General features: G+C 48.8%; 1 protein-coding gene across 2 annotated transcripts in view; it reads left to right on the forward strand.

The window, feature by feature from the left end:
* The window catches only part of SYK (spleen associated tyrosine kinase), a 95050-nt gene that overhangs the window by 27220 nt on the left and 52629 nt on the right, over window positions 1–15201 (forward strand). For both annotated transcript variants that reach the window (XM_036856857.1, XM_036856858.1), the window contains exon 2: window positions 13686–14114. In XM_036856857.1, coding sequence (XP_036712752.1) covers window positions 13713–14114 — 402 coding nt within the window. In that variant the 5' untranslated portion in view covers window positions 13686–13712. The remainder of the gene's footprint in view (window positions 1–13685; window positions 14115–15201) is intronic.

Consider the following 15201-nt stretch of genomic DNA (forward strand, 5'->3'; position numbering starts at 1 on the left):
GAGGAGAAGGCCCACTTCCCTAATTGCAGACACAGTGCGGACAGGAAGTACTCCAGCTGGTAAGGCTTGTCTTCTGCTTTCTCTCCATTTCTGCTGTTCTCCCTTTAAATACTTCTCTCCATCTTGGGCTTTTTCCCATCCCATACTCCATGCTGTCCTGGGCTTCTGATTGCAGATCTACGCTTGAATCCAGAAAAGGAAGGTGGGTCAGATGTGTTGGAATCAAGTAAATCCGGAAGGGTGACCTCAGAGTTCTACCCTCTGTGGCTGCCCACAGGAAGGATACCACACTCGTGCTTCAGCGAGTTCATGTCTGTGCTCATGTGTTGCGTGTACTCCTCCCTGTACAGCCAGCCTTCTCCCACTGAACGCATGCCCAGAAGAGCCGGGGCTCAGGTCTTTGCCATCCTACTCCTTGCCTGCAGTTATTGTATGGTCAGACCATCTCTCTCTCCTTCGTAGAACCTTTTGCCACTTGTTTAAGCACTGGGTATATATATGTCACAGCTTTATGAAATCTAAGAATACGATCATAAGCTTCTATAATATTTTGCCATCATGAGTCACTCACATTATTCTTTCACTGACTAGAAAAAAAGTGATGGCTATTTTTAATGTAAAAATTATCTACAGAAAGTAAAACTTTCTGTAGATGATGTAATCCTTTCATTTAAAGGATTTAAATGCATATGCATACTTTCGTTTAAATCAGGTGCTTTGGTTTGTCTAGCAGCCGCAGGGTCCCTGTAAATATTGTGTGAATGAGGTGGGGGGACAGGAAAGTAAAATAGTGCCCCGAAGCTAAAAACCTTCTCCAGGCACCACCACAGGGGACAGGAGAGGCCAAGTCACTGCGAGGTGACCACGGCCTTGCCAGGAGCTCTGTTCTCTGAGTGGGAAAGGGTCTTGGAAAGTCATCTGAATCAGGACCAGGGGAAACTCAGTAATTTTGCTGCCTGTTCAGATTCCCTGAGTGGTTCGCCCATAGGAAGAGAATGCCAGTGAGGGCTCTCAGCCACTTTCAACGTGAGTTCTCTTGTCTATGACTTTGCGTGTTGTTTTTATCTTTCCCCAAAGCAGAGTGGGTGACAAGGTGGCTTTCAGGACACAGTGGCTGAGTGAAGTTCACAGAGGGGTGGGGGGATGTCCTGGGACCCACTTCGGGGCGACCTGGGCCTCAGCCCACTGACAGCAACCACACTTCTCCTCTTCTGCTCAGGAAAGCATGAGAGGGCATCACCCAGTGATAACTTGGATAGGGTCCCGTGCTCATTGATTCTTCACTGAGTCTAGCTCATTTTTAATCACCGCATCCTTGTGCATAAATCCGGCCTCATGACGAGTATGCCTGTGACTTGGTGCCCTGGTAGAGTAGTGCAGGGGTAACCTTCCCTCCCTGGTGGAGTTGGAGCTGAGTTTTCCTACCCTGGGCTCAGCAGGCACAGTGTGGGGGACTTTAATTTTCTTCCCTGGTTCCCTTCGCTGCCGTGGCAGCCGGCAGCCCAGTTTTGGCCCATCTCCTGATTCCCTTCCTCCCTACATCCTGGAGGGAGACATACTCAACTCCCTTTTCTCTCTGCCAGCCCCACTGGGGGAGTGAAACATTGGATTACGGCAGAGGTTCTCAAACAGGAGAGTGCTTGAAAATCACCAGGAAGTCGTTTAAAATCCAGACTTGCCTTCTCTCCCTGCGGGCCTGAGCTGGGTCGGGACCCCCATTTCCAGGACTGAGCCTGAAGTGCACGGCATGGTGAGTTCCCGCCAAGAAGCCGCGTCTGCAGTGGCCCTGGCCAGTCACACTGGGAGGCGAGAAGAGGTGTAGACAGTAGAGACCCTGGATCCTCACAGCCCGGGGATGGAAGCAGGGCCCCTGGAACAGATCCCGCCACCCATGAGCCTCTTATGCCTACTCACTGTCTGGAGGCAGGAGGTCCCCTTTCTATTCCACAGGGCACCCAGCAAAATGATTTGCACCTAGTAGATGCCCAACAAACATCCTGAATGAATAAATGATTCATATTTTAAAGTTAAATTCACTATGGTGGGCTGGTGGCTTATCTGTAACCAAGTATGTTGAGAGTGAATGTTTATGTTAAGAGTTAACGTTTATGTAGGCATAGTATCAGTGAGCTGTGCTAATTAGGTCGAGGGAGCAATATTAGGTGGGCATAGTAAAGAGGTTCTTGAACGTCTCTTGTGGAGTCTGAAAATCCAGATGTTGTTGGTTGAGATACATCAGTCTTTCCGTGATGCGTTTTCGGGACCTTCAGGGTTTTTGAAGGCAAAGCAAAAAAACTCAGTTTTGAAGGTTTGGATAACGTTTTCAAGTTATTGGAACAGCCCCTATGTTTCTAAATATTAGTGAAACATCATGTTCTTGCCAGCCTTAGACTTACTTTCTGTTTCTGAAATGTGTGTGTCTGTATCTAAGAAACTGTGCCGTACCACAAATGCAAAACAGGGGCCACTCCGCAGAAGTCGCGAAGTATGTTTCTGCCTCGGAAGACCAGGTCTGCAGCAGCGTGACCGGCCCAGCAGGCCTCAGGGGGCCTGGGGACAGCCCTGCAGGAGGCCAGCTGGTGTCACTCAGGAAGCCGGGTGGACATGGGGCCAACTCAGGCTGGGTCCTTGGGTTCTGTTTCTCCGTGTTGTGGCTGCAGATGTGTTCATGAGTTTTCTTTTTTGCAGCAAAACCCTGCCGCAGAAGGCAGCGCCCAGGGCCCTTTGCAGACTGATGGAGGGCAGTTGTCTGCAGGTGCTGTTTGGGGTGGATATGTACCATCTGCATCTCCCTTTGCCTGGTCATTTCTTGTAACTAATCAGCCAGTCCCTGACTGACCCAGGAAGAACCCTTCTCCCTCTGGGCCGGGCTCTTTCCTCTTTCTTATGAAAATCAGTCAAACCCACAGATGAAGTTTTTCCTTTTACCAAAGTCCTGGTACTTAATTTTCTCAGCTTTGAGCTGCAAAGGAAATTCCCAGGCAAATTTTATCAGGGCTGCTTTGCATTGAGGTGGCTGTGTGGCTTTGAGCGTGATAAGCCAAGATATCTTTTTGCATCTTCCTGATTTTGTTCCCCTATATGGTAGGGCAGTGGCAGAAATTGTCCCCAGATGTTGTTTCCCCAGGGTACCATTTACTTCTTACCACTGTCACCTCATTCCACATTATGTGGGGAAACTGTGGCCCAGGGATGAGAAATCAGCCACCTTTAATGTGCTAAGCGCTGTTGAAATGTTCTCCACAGGAAGTAGAAAGGGCTGAACCCTGTAGTCGAGACGGCAGCACCTGCAGGAGCCATGGTTTGATGGGTCTTAAGAAAAGCAGAAGCCTTGAAGCGCAGGTCTGGGCCAGTGATAACCAGGGCAGATAGGGTTTTAAAAAAGCACTTGATAAAGAATAGACTCATGTGTATGTATAACTGAATCACTTTGCCACACACCTGAAACTAATGCAACATTGTTAATCAACTATACTCCAATATAAAATAAAAATTTATTAAAAAATATGGAGGAAAAAAAATGTATATAAGTAAGCAGATGATCGTTTTGTAGCTGAAATTTTAGCATTCAAGTGCTGGGATTTTTATGGAATCTATGATTAAGGTATACATTATTATTCAATAAAAATATTCTACACTCTTAAAAAATTTTAAAAATAAAAATTAAAAAAATTAAGAAAAATTAAAAAAAAAAAAGTACAGAGACATAGGCTACCTCTTCTGGTTCCACGCCAAGTTTAAAAGCACTGAAATGAACACAGATTTAGAGAATAAGAATAGTACATTTAAGAACACGGTCTTATATTAAGGCATCATCGTGTATCTACCCACGAGGTGGGGGCTTTTCGGGGCAGGTGGGGGAGAGTGGAGGAAAGTCACTTATAGTTGATCCTCATTATTCACGGATTCCATATTTATGAATCCACCGTCTCGCTAAAATAGATTTGCAACACCCACATCAGTACTCACCACACTTGTGTGGTTATTGGTGGACACGCACAGGGCAGTGAAAAACTTGAGTCGCCCAAGACGTACGTTGCCCACTGAGGTTGAATGAGGAGACACTCTGCCCTCTTGTCTCAGCTCATACTGCTTCCGTGGTCTGTTTAGTGCCAAGTGTGTTGTATATTTCTGTGCTTTTCTTATTTAGAAGAGCCCCAAGCATAGTGCTGAAGTGCTGTCTGGTGTTCCTAAGGGCAAGAAGGTTGTGATATGCCTTATGGAGAAAACACGTGTTAGATAAGCTTCCTTCAGGTGTGAGTTATGGTTGGCCGTGAATGCAATGTTAATAAGTCAACAATATATATGAAATAAGTTTCTTTAAACAAGAACACACATGAAACAAGGTTATATATTGATCTGTTGACAAAAATGTCGTGGACCAGAGGCTCGCAAGAACCTAACCCAGTCTTTCCCCAGGAGCAGTAGTTCAGCATTTGAAAATTCATTGTTCACAGTGCCTTTGTAGAGCCTAACTACCGCCGCCAAAAATGAGAGCTGACTATGCTTTGTTTTATGCATTAGAAGAAAAGAGGATAGAGGCAAGGGTAGCAATATTGACATAATGGAGAGAGGAGGAAGAAGGGAAGGAAAGGATGCTGTGTAAGTGTGTGAGTTACAGTGTTCAGAGATAGTAAATTAATCTGAACTTTGGGATCTGCCTCTGATCCTGCTTCCCAAGCTTGGATACTGAGGACCTTGCAGGGCTTGGGGTCAGTGCCTCTGACAGTCTTCAGTGGGTAGAAGTAGGGAATGAAGGAAGGCAGACTGAGATGGCAGCTCCTAGGGACACTCGCTGGGCACATGTACTTCATTTCCCTCCCTCCTGACCTTAGGGGTTTATCTCCTCCTCCTCCTCCCTCCTCAGTACCAGAAAGTTGTATTCGGACTCTGCTAGAACCCAGCCTCTAATTACTTCCCTCACTCACTCCCCAGATTTGGGGGCCTTGTTTGTCAGCAAATCATTCAGATATTTATGAAGCACCTTTGTTTCTCTCATGTGACCCTATTCCACGTGCTGTATTAGTTATGCATTGCTACATAACAGATTACCCTAAACTTAGTGGCTTGAAACAGCAATAATCATTTAGCATCCCTCACAGTGTCTGTGGGTCAGGAATTTGAGATGGGTTGGCCTGGCTCAGGGTCTCCTATGAGGCTGCAGTCACGTGTGCTGCGTAGTCTGAAGGCTCGTTGGGCCTAGAGGACCCTCTTCTGAGGTGACTCTCTGCTATGGGTGGCAAGTCCGTGCTGGCTGTTGTCTGCAGGCCTCAGTTCCCCAAAGAGCTGCTTGAGCATCCTCACGACTTGGCATCTGGCTTCTCCGAGGGTGAGAGACCCAGAGACCAGGGGAAAACCGTAAAGGCCTTTGCAGGCTAGGCTCAGGCATCCCACACTCTCACCGTGCAGCCAGCCCTCAGTCAGTGTGGGAGGGACCACGCGAAGGCCTGGAACCAAGAGATGAGGATCAATGGCGTCATCTAGGAGGCTGCCTGCCATGTATACAGTCTATAATAATTCTCTACTGAGCTTTGCAGGGTGGAGGCCCATTCTTAGGGTAGCCTCTGTTCTAGGCAGTAGGGAACAAGACAGTAAACATACTGATCCTTACAGAATATCTATTCCAACGGCTTTCAGGATGCAGACAAGGAAAAAATAGGATGTTATAAAGCTGAGGTGGGTGGGCATGCAGAGCCCAGCCCCGCTTCATCACGTTGACTTCACTCTGGTTGTCCTCTGCTGGGGACGAAGTTTCCTTCCACCTGAGTTGTGGGTTCCAGACAGCTTTTTCAGCTACTAGCCTAGATGTGAGCAGCTGTACCTGATCTTCCACTCAGGCTGCCCCTAGAAACGTGACTTTTTTTTTTTTTTTTTTTTTTTAACGTGACTTTTTAAAAAAAAATAGCTCAAATCTTACCTGAAACATTTTGTTTATGATGGCAAGCCTGGGCTATTCCTCTTAATCTATGAAACTGCTGTCTGATAAGCTAGAACTGAGTGATATTTTCCAAGCTAAATGCATTTTAAAGGGCAAAGGTCATGCAGGCAGCCTTGGTTCTGGGACCGGGGAAATGGGCTGTGAGAGTCTAGTTGGCAGGGGAGATTGTACCACGTCAGGAAGTGCAAAAGGATACAGTACTGCTTAAATCAAACAAGGAAGACATGAGAGTGCTAGTTGGATTCAAGGGGCTCATCGTCGGTCACAGGAATTCGTTTCTGCAGGCTCTGGGGGTGCTGCTGGTGGGGCTCCTGGGTAGGGTGGGGCTGTGGGCAGCCAGAATCAAAGCCCAGGGATGATATAGGCTGTATTCTAGATGTAACTCCTCGGAGTGCACTGAATGGAGGATGAAGGCTTACCTGACTAGGCAGGATTTTAAAGTAAGAGAACATTGTCTGTGGTTCCATTCAAGCCTCCATCTTGCCTTTGTGAAGGTGTCTACTGGGGATGCGTGCACACACACACACACACACACACACACACACACACTCTCCTTTCAAGTGTGGGCTGCCCATACCTCCCCTTCACCATTCCACCATGAACCACTCCTTCTCTCTTTTATTCGGAACCCCCCCACTCATGAGGTACCAGTTGTCATGGGCACCCCCCCACACTCTCCATCATGACTGCAGTGAGTTACGGCGACTTTGGTGCCACCGTCATCACTCTCACAGGTGCAGAACTGTGATGCTAACGTGCCAGGGTCACACAAGCTGGGATGGGACACCAGCCTGTCCGGCTCCCAGGCTCTGCTCTGCACCCCTAGCTCTCCTCCAGGGTCGGCGCACATTTACCTCCACGGGGCTCTGATCCTTTCCACCCCTCCCTGTCCTGTGCTCAGAGGGATCGTGGTAATAAATTAGATAGAGGGATATTCATTTATCTAATTTATTGGTGAAGTTGCTAAAGCAATGGAAGGAACACATCAGATTTGTGGGCAGGCCAAACCGCTAACACAGTGGCTTCCAGTCAAGGGACATTTGGGGACACACTGCTCCCAGGAAACATTTGGCAATGTCTGGAGATGGTTGCCATGATTGGGGAATGGGGGGAAGCTGCTGGCATTAGTGGCTGGAGGCCAGGATTGCTGCTACCCAGCCTATAGTGGACAAGACAGCCCCCAGAGCAGAGAATGATCCAGCCCAGATGTCAAGAGTGCCGAGGTTGAGAAGCCTGGTGCTGATGTAATGAAAGGTGACAGATGGAAATGGGTGAGACCAACAAAATGAGTGTGAGAGGGGGTAAATGCAGCGGTCTTAGTGTGTAAATCAAGGGTGGGGGATGTGCTTTGACCGCATGTGAAAAGGGCAGCTTTTCATTTGCCAGAAACACAATGTGGGTACTGAGAGCTGAGGCCACCCATGGCCGCATTTGTGGGCTACCGACAGCAGCCCAAGGGGGGCCTGTGCACTTGTGTGTTTAGATCTTGGCGGTGGTGGCATTGAAGCCAACTACAACTTTAAGAGGGTCTTGGGCAAATTGGAATTGTGTGGGTCTCGAAGGAGGTTGGACGCATGTTCTCCAAAGTTCTCTGACTCTGCAACCATGCTCTCCACCTGGGCGAAGCAGCAGCTGCACAGTGACAGTTTATATTAGTAAAGCAATGGCACTATTCACTGTAGAAACTCTTAAAAGGAGAGATCAGCACGTTTCCATTTAATAGGTATTTTGTGAGCCCCTGAGAAGCCCCTAAGTGTTGGGGATGCAGGTCGATACTTCCTGACCTTGGACCTTACATTGTACAAGGGCAGGCTTGTGGTGAATGTGATGCAGGAAATAAACCTTTTCAGGAGATAAAGATGAACCAGGGCATGAAGCCACCTTAGACTCGGCCATCAGCATGCGCCCCTCTGAGGAGGTGACATGAGCTGAGACCACAGGCCTGAGAAGGAGGAAACCAGCCACGGGGGGAAGTACAGCGGTTGGGACAGGAAGAAGGGTGGTGTGGCTGGACGTGGTGAGCACGGGTGAGATGGGCAAGTGGGCAAGGTGAGGAGGGGGCTCGGGCCAAACCAAGTAGGGCTTGAAGGCCGGAGGAAGAGGGTGTGGGATGTGTCTGGGAGAGGGAGATGGCTTGCTAGCGTCACTCTGCCTGCTGTGTGGGGAATGGTCCACGAGGAGGGCTGGGCGGAAGGGAGAACTAACGGGTAAGACTTCCATCCACGTGAGTGAGAGGTGATGGACCTTCTACCCAGGGAATGTCAGGGGAAAAAGAGAGAAGCCGTGGCTTTGGGATATGTTTTAGAGGAAAACTGATAAGAGATCCCTGGAGACCAGCTGGTCCAACCTCCTTTGAGATTCCCCAGCCTGTGATGGAGCCCATTGGTCTCTGAATGGAGTTCACTGCTTCTCAAAGGGACATGTTCCAGGGTGGCCTGGACACATCTGAAAGAAAACATGTTCTTTTCTGAGCTAGTGGATTAGACGTGCACGATGAGTGAAAAGGAGGGATCCTGAAAGTCTCTAGGGTCTCGTCCTGAGCAACTGGTTAGAGTTGGTGTCATTTCCTCAATTAGGAGGGGCTCAGAGAGGACCAAGCGTGAGCAATTGAAAGTCCCATTTTAGGCACCTGAAGGTTGAGTTGCCCTTTAGATGTTCAGGTGGAAACGTCAGGTAAGCAGCGTTTAGGTCAGGAGCTCAGCCTGGAAAGATGGATGTGGGATCCACGGGCACGTCGTTGGCAGTGGGGCCATGTGCCGGGAGAAGATGCAGCTGAAGACCCAACACTGGGTTGCAGAGTAGGTGAAGGAAGGAGCCGTGGACTGGAGAGGGGTCAGCCAAGAAAAGGGACTGACCCACTGAAGTGGGAGTGCTGGGTGGCATCCAGCAGGAGGTCAAGCAAGATAGGGCCAGAGGAGTGACCTTGAGTGTGGCCATTTAGAGGTTGGTGGCATTGGCAAGAGCAGATTCATGGAGTGCAGAGTAAAGGCCAGTCAGAGGACAGTAGACAGAAGAGGATGGGGCAGTGCAGAGGCTTTGACAGAAAATACAAAAGAGGCCAGTAAAACCAGCCAGGGTCCTTCCTCCATACCCACTGTCCTCTCAGACTTTCTGTCTCTTTTCTCACTCTCTAGGTGTATGTTATTACATACTTGGGTACATATAACCTTTTAAAAACAAAACTAGATTGCTCTGGACACATTATTTTGAAAGCTGCTTTCACTTAATCATACTGTTACCAAGTCCAAGATCTACATACGACAGGCCAATACATTGAGAGATGAGGTATTGGGGCAAGGAATAGAAACTTTATTCAGACCGAGAAGATGGTGGACTACTGTCCCAAAGAACCATCTTACTGGGGTTTGGATGCTAGTTTCTTTTCTAGAGCAAAGAGGGGGAGGTGAGGAGGTAAAGTAAAAAAGGTAACACTAAGTTGTTGCAAATATTTCCTGGTTCTGGCCAGGCTCTGCAGTCAATGTGTTAATTTCTTCTTTTCCTGTGGCCATTCACAGGTGGGCCTTGTCAGGATATTTCCTGTGAGCTAAACAAAGGTATTTTAGCCTAACACTCAGGCATGGGAGGCAGGGTTCCCAGAGACGGGCCATTATGTGTTCTCTAAGCTATGGGCAACATCCCTTTAGTGATTAACTTGTAGCAAAAGCAATAGAATACAAAGGTTAAAGTAAGAGAAACACATCCAATATGGAGTCAGATTTGTTCTTCCCTATTACAATACCTATTAATCAACAAATATTTTTGACCACCTGCTGTGTGCCAAGACAGGGCAGTGAATAAAGGCATCCTCTTCTCACCTCTCAGAGCTGGCACTCTGGTGCGGGGACCGAGACAAGAATCCAATTCAACAGCAAGTTACAGTGTGTTAAAGGGTTGTTACCCACGGAGGTGTGCTCTGGAGAAAAACTAAGCCAGGAAGGGAGATAGGCTGCCCAGGCATCACAAAACATTATTTCATGTTATAAAACATTTTTCCAGTGTGAAATCCACCTTGAACCTGTGTCATAAAAAGGCCCCAAAAAGCAAATGATGCTGTAGTGTTATTTTTCTTTTAAATTGAGGTATAGTCGATTTACAGTATTGTATTAGTTTCAGGTATACAGCAAAGTGATTCAGTTGTACATATATATTCTTTTTCATATTCTTTTCCATTATGGTTTATTACAGGACGTCAAATATAGTCCCCTGTGCTACACAATAGACCCTTGTTGTTTATCCATTCTAGATGTAATAGCTTACATCTGCTAATCCCAAACTCCCAATCCAACCCTCCCCAATGCTGTAGTGTTTTGAGGCACTCACCTGGCAATAGCATGAAGCCTCACCTTACTCAAGAGCTACCTGTGCACCAGCCGAGGTGCTGGGGGCGTCTGGGGAGGAGGTGGGGGGCCTGGTCCATGGGGACCAACGGCCTCTTTGGTTTCTCAGTTTTGAACTTTAGAATAAAGCTGATTTATCACAATAAAGTGATTTCACTCACACATGGCGAAAAATAACTGGGAATGTTGAAATAACCAAAAATATATGTAGCTAGTTCTAGGCACTGTTGAGGAGAGTATTATCCCTGTGTGTGTTAAACAGAGTTTGAGCTACAGACTTTCCCTGGGGTCCAAAGAAAAGGAAGATTTAAGCAGTGCCTGTGAGCAAGTGTGGACGGAGAGGGGGCCAAGTCAACGGGCATGTGGAGGGGAGTACACAGCACATCGGGGAAGCTGCTGTCTGTACTTATTTACCATAGTGAGCGAGAGCTACTGTCTGAGGAGCAGGGCTGAGAGCGGCAGTGCGGTGACGCAGCTTCTGTGGACAGCGGCTGCAATGAACGTGACTGTCTCCTGTCCCCGTGGCCTGTGTTGTGGAGAAGGCCCCGGGTGGGCACTGGTGGGACCCAGTCCTGAGAAGGCATAAGCAGGGCATTGCAAATGTTGTTCATCCCCCAAGTTAAATAGCCCAAGAATGTGCCCTAAGCTGTCCTTGCAATAAACCATCTCTACTGTCAAAACTACCACCAACAGCCACGGCCCAGTGCATTTTCTCAGGCCCTCGCCCAGTGTCACCTCCAGCACAGGAAATCACACCATTATAAAAGGGCCGCTTGGCCAGGCACTGCTGACACTGAGGGCAGCCAGGGCTTTCCCCTCCCAGGGAAGCCAGAGGGGTACAACCTGCTTAGGGGTGAGTCTGACATGTGCCATCAGAACAATTCAGGAGCATCCCGCATGGGCCTGGAAGATGGGCCTGGCAGGCTGCCTGGTTCGCTTCAACGTGGGATTCACAGCAGAGGGCCAGTACCGATGTAAATCTTAGTGGCAAACTGATGAATTTTAAAAATGATAGTTGTTAAGGTTTATGTAGATTAAAAAATATTTGTAAACACTTACAATATTGTTTTTGAAGACTTACTGTTTTAGTTGAGGCCCATGGTGGGTGGCAGCTCTGTGAGAAGTCCCAAGCACTAGGGACAGCTGAGATCGAGGGTGCAACTGGGGCAGGTGTGCAAGATGGTGTGTCCCTCAAGCAGAGGGAGTGTGTGAGCAAGGAGATAGGAGGGAACAGCCGTGGCCTGTGGACCAAGCCTGCTAGGAATGAGGCTGATAGGCAGAGAGGGATGGGGCAAGCTGCAGGGAACTGTGGGCCTACAGGGCAGATGAAGCAGGAATAGGAGGGGAGGGGATGGCAGGGCGGCAGGACATCAGTGCAGCTGGGAGGGATGCATTAGAAAGGGCGGTGGTAAGAGATACAGAGGGAACGGAACACACACCACAGCCATTTGGAAAACCAGCCTGAGAGAAAGCAAGGACTCTTGAAGGACTCTGGGTTCCTGGCTGGGGGCGGGCCTGGGCTGGGGAAGGCAGGCGGGTGGTACATGGAGATCGCAGCCTCAGATACGGTCAGGGGCCCAGCGTCAGCATCACCCAGATCGTTGGCACTGCAGCTCGGCTGGCCCCTGCGCTTAATAGAGTTCAGGTGATGTGTAGGCACATGGAGGTTGGAAAAGTGCTGGGCTGCAGGGGACAGGAGTTGGAAGTGCAGGTGGGCTCACAGTGCACGACAGATAGGTGAGGCCCTGGAAGACCCCCTGCAGGAACACAGCGGAGCATGAGAAAGGAGGCCGGAGCCCTCACTCTTTGGGGGATGGGGAGGCAGGGGCTGAAACTGTAACACAAATGGCATAGAGGGATTAGCCTGAGAAGAAGAAAGAAGCAGAAGGGAACTACTGCTCCCCAAAGACACATCTACTCACTGTCTTTCCAGGGATGTGCTCCCCAAAGACACATCTACTCACCGTCTTTCCAGGGATGTCTTTTGGTTAATAGCAGATGTCTTTGCTTTAAGAGCAAGTGTGGATGGTACTTTTAAGAGAAAACAAAACCTTGCTGGAAGATGAATGTTTAGAAACTTTGACAAAGAAAAATTAATGATTGATAGTCAAATATTAAGAGAAGCAAATGAGAAAATTATTTGTACAATCAAATTATAATAAAACCCATGTCTTTTGGGGGGCTCACTCGGGAATACTGATTTGGCAATATTGCCTGGAGAAAATTCTGTTACCTCTACCAGGCAGGCACTATGTTCTACTGTCTTTTGTAAGGTAAGTCCTGTTGAGAAGAGGCTGTTTCACATAATCGTGTGTGTGTGTATCTGTGTCTGTGTGTGTGTGTGGTGTGTGGGTCTGTGTGTGTTTGTGTGTCTGTGTGTATGTCTGTGTGTGTAACATGAAGGGGTATGTGCTTTGCTCTCTAGATGCACAGATGCAGTCATCTAGATACTTTTCCATTGATGACAAGCCCCTTTTGGTTAAAATATACACTATTTTGGATGCTTTTTGGACTGGCAATATAGATCCTTCTCATCTACAACCACAAATGATCAAACAGTCTTCCTGTCAAATTGCATTCACTGCCTTCACACTTCTCCTCTGAAGTGTGTGTCTGTTTAGTGCGAGAAGTATCTGTTTTTGGTGACAGGTGTCCTCATCAAATGTGGAACCTGCACTATTTCTTCAAAACTGTCCTGGTGGATGGTACAAGGCGGGTGCCAGGAAGTGGTCTGGAGGAAGGTGGGAAGGGGACAGTGTGTGTCCGAGGCCTGGGGCTCTGGGAGGCTGGCACTTTCATGCCTCACTTGCCCATCCTACCTCCTGGCCAGAGGTTTGACATATATAAACGTGGCTAGCGCTCAGCTCTCTGGTGTCCAGCGTATAGCGTGTGACACAGTAGACCCTCAGTGTTCAGGTAGAAGGAGTCCAGTGACATCTTCACTGCACATAACTCTGACCAGCGTGAGTGTTCTTGACAACTGTCTGCATCTCCAGAGAACGAGGGGCTTGTCTGGGTTCTGCCCCTGTGCCCCACTGACTGTCAGAGAGCTCCTGAGCCCTGTTTTGCAAGGGGACTTCTCTTTTTAGTTTGTCTCTTAGAATTCTCTGTACACACACACACACACACACACACACACACACACACACAACACACACAAAGAAGATTAATTTGACTGCATTGGTCCATTGCTCTGTTTCTTGGTTCAATATTGAGAGTGTGTGTTTGGAAATGTAATGGTTACGTGGGCAGAAAGGACGAGGGCACAGTTAGTTCAGGCTCTAGACCCGAGTCCCAGAGGGAAGAGCTTCCGCCTGGCGGGAGGACTTGCCTCCTTATCTGGAGGGTCGGTGCTCTAACAGCGTCGTGCCGCTCAGGTCCTGACCACTGCCCCGTCTTTGTTTTGCCAGGTGGACACCTGAGGGGAAGGCGCAGGGATGGGCGACAGCGCTAACCACCTGCCCTTCTTCTTCGGCAACATCACCCGGGAGGAGGCAGAGGACTACCTGGTCCAGGGGGGCATGAGCGACGGGCTCTACCTGCTGCGCCAGAGCCGCAACTACCTGGGCGGCTTCGCCCTGTCGGTGGCACACGACCGGAAGGCACATCACTACACCATCGAGCGGGAGCTAAACGGGACCTACGCCATCTCAGGCGGCAGGGCCCACAGCAGCCCCGCCGAGCTTTGCCACTACCACTCCCAGGAGCTGGATGGTCTCATCTGCCTCCTCAAGAAGCCCTTCAACCGGCCGCCCGGGGTGCAGCCCAAAACCGGTCCCTTTGAGGACCTGAAGGAGAACCTCATCCGGGAGTATGTGAAACAGACATGGAACCTACAGGTGGGTGGCAGCCGGTCCCCTAGCGGCGGCGGCAGCGCACGGTCTCGTGTGCTCGCGGGCCCTGGAATTCCACACAGGCACCCAGTTGCATGAGAGCCATGCAGTGGTGCCTCAGATAAGCAACCTATCCCCTAGTCATCAGCGTGGGCCCCCAAATGCCTCACTCCAAGAAGACAGCCTTTCCTCTTTTGCGGTCACACTTGAGAGAGTGGGCCCCTGCTGTGCCAGCCATGTGGGTTTCTCCACTGCAGGAAACCACTGTTACCCAATTCGTGCTGGGCCCTTTCAGAGAGGCATCACAGGCGTATACTGGTTTTTAATTACCCAAGAGGGTCATACTGGACACACTGATTGGCACTTGATTTCACCCCTTCATAATATCTCTTGCAGAACTTTCCGTGTCGACAGACACACGGCTGCACCAGCCTGTTACTGGCTGCCTGATGGTCCCTCCCGTGCACCCTGATTTATTTTACTAGTACCTATTGATGGACACCTTCATTGTTTATAAATAACGCTGCTAGTAACATTCTCCTAACGCTTTACGCAGCATCAGCAGGATAACCCTGAACAGGTTGGATTTGCCACCGCGAAGGATTTGGACATATTGACAGGTTGTCACCCGGAAAGGTCCCAGAGGTTGTGACAACTTACATTCCTGCCACCCTCTCAACAGCACTTGATATCAGGAGCCACCAGGCTGGCTGATGGTCTGCTGCTCAGACCCACGTGTTCAACCATTTCCTTGTGTTTCCTGGATGTATGTTTTCTGTATATCCATGCGGATGTATGACAGTACAGGCTTTCTGAGGATTCTATACACCGACTTCTTTACTCCTTTAATATGTTCTGCCCTGAATTCAGTCTTGCAGACAGATACTATGTATTCAGTATTTTTCATTAGTATTCATTACATAAGTCTTAGACCATCTTTTTACTCTTTTTTTAAAGCAGATAAATCAGATTTATTGAGGTGTAATTTACACACCGTGAAATTCATCCTTTTTAGGTCTATGGTTCTATGATTTTTTGACAATCACGTGGCATCATGTAGCCCCCCCACCCCAGTCAAGACATGCAACAGTTC

This window comes from Balaenoptera musculus, chromosome 6 (genome assembly GCF_009873245.2).
Source record: "Balaenoptera musculus isolate JJ_BM4_2016_0621 chromosome 6, mBalMus1.pri.v3, whole genome shotgun sequence".
Taxonomy (NCBI): domain Eukaryota; kingdom Metazoa; phylum Chordata; class Mammalia; order Artiodactyla; family Balaenopteridae; genus Balaenoptera; species Balaenoptera musculus.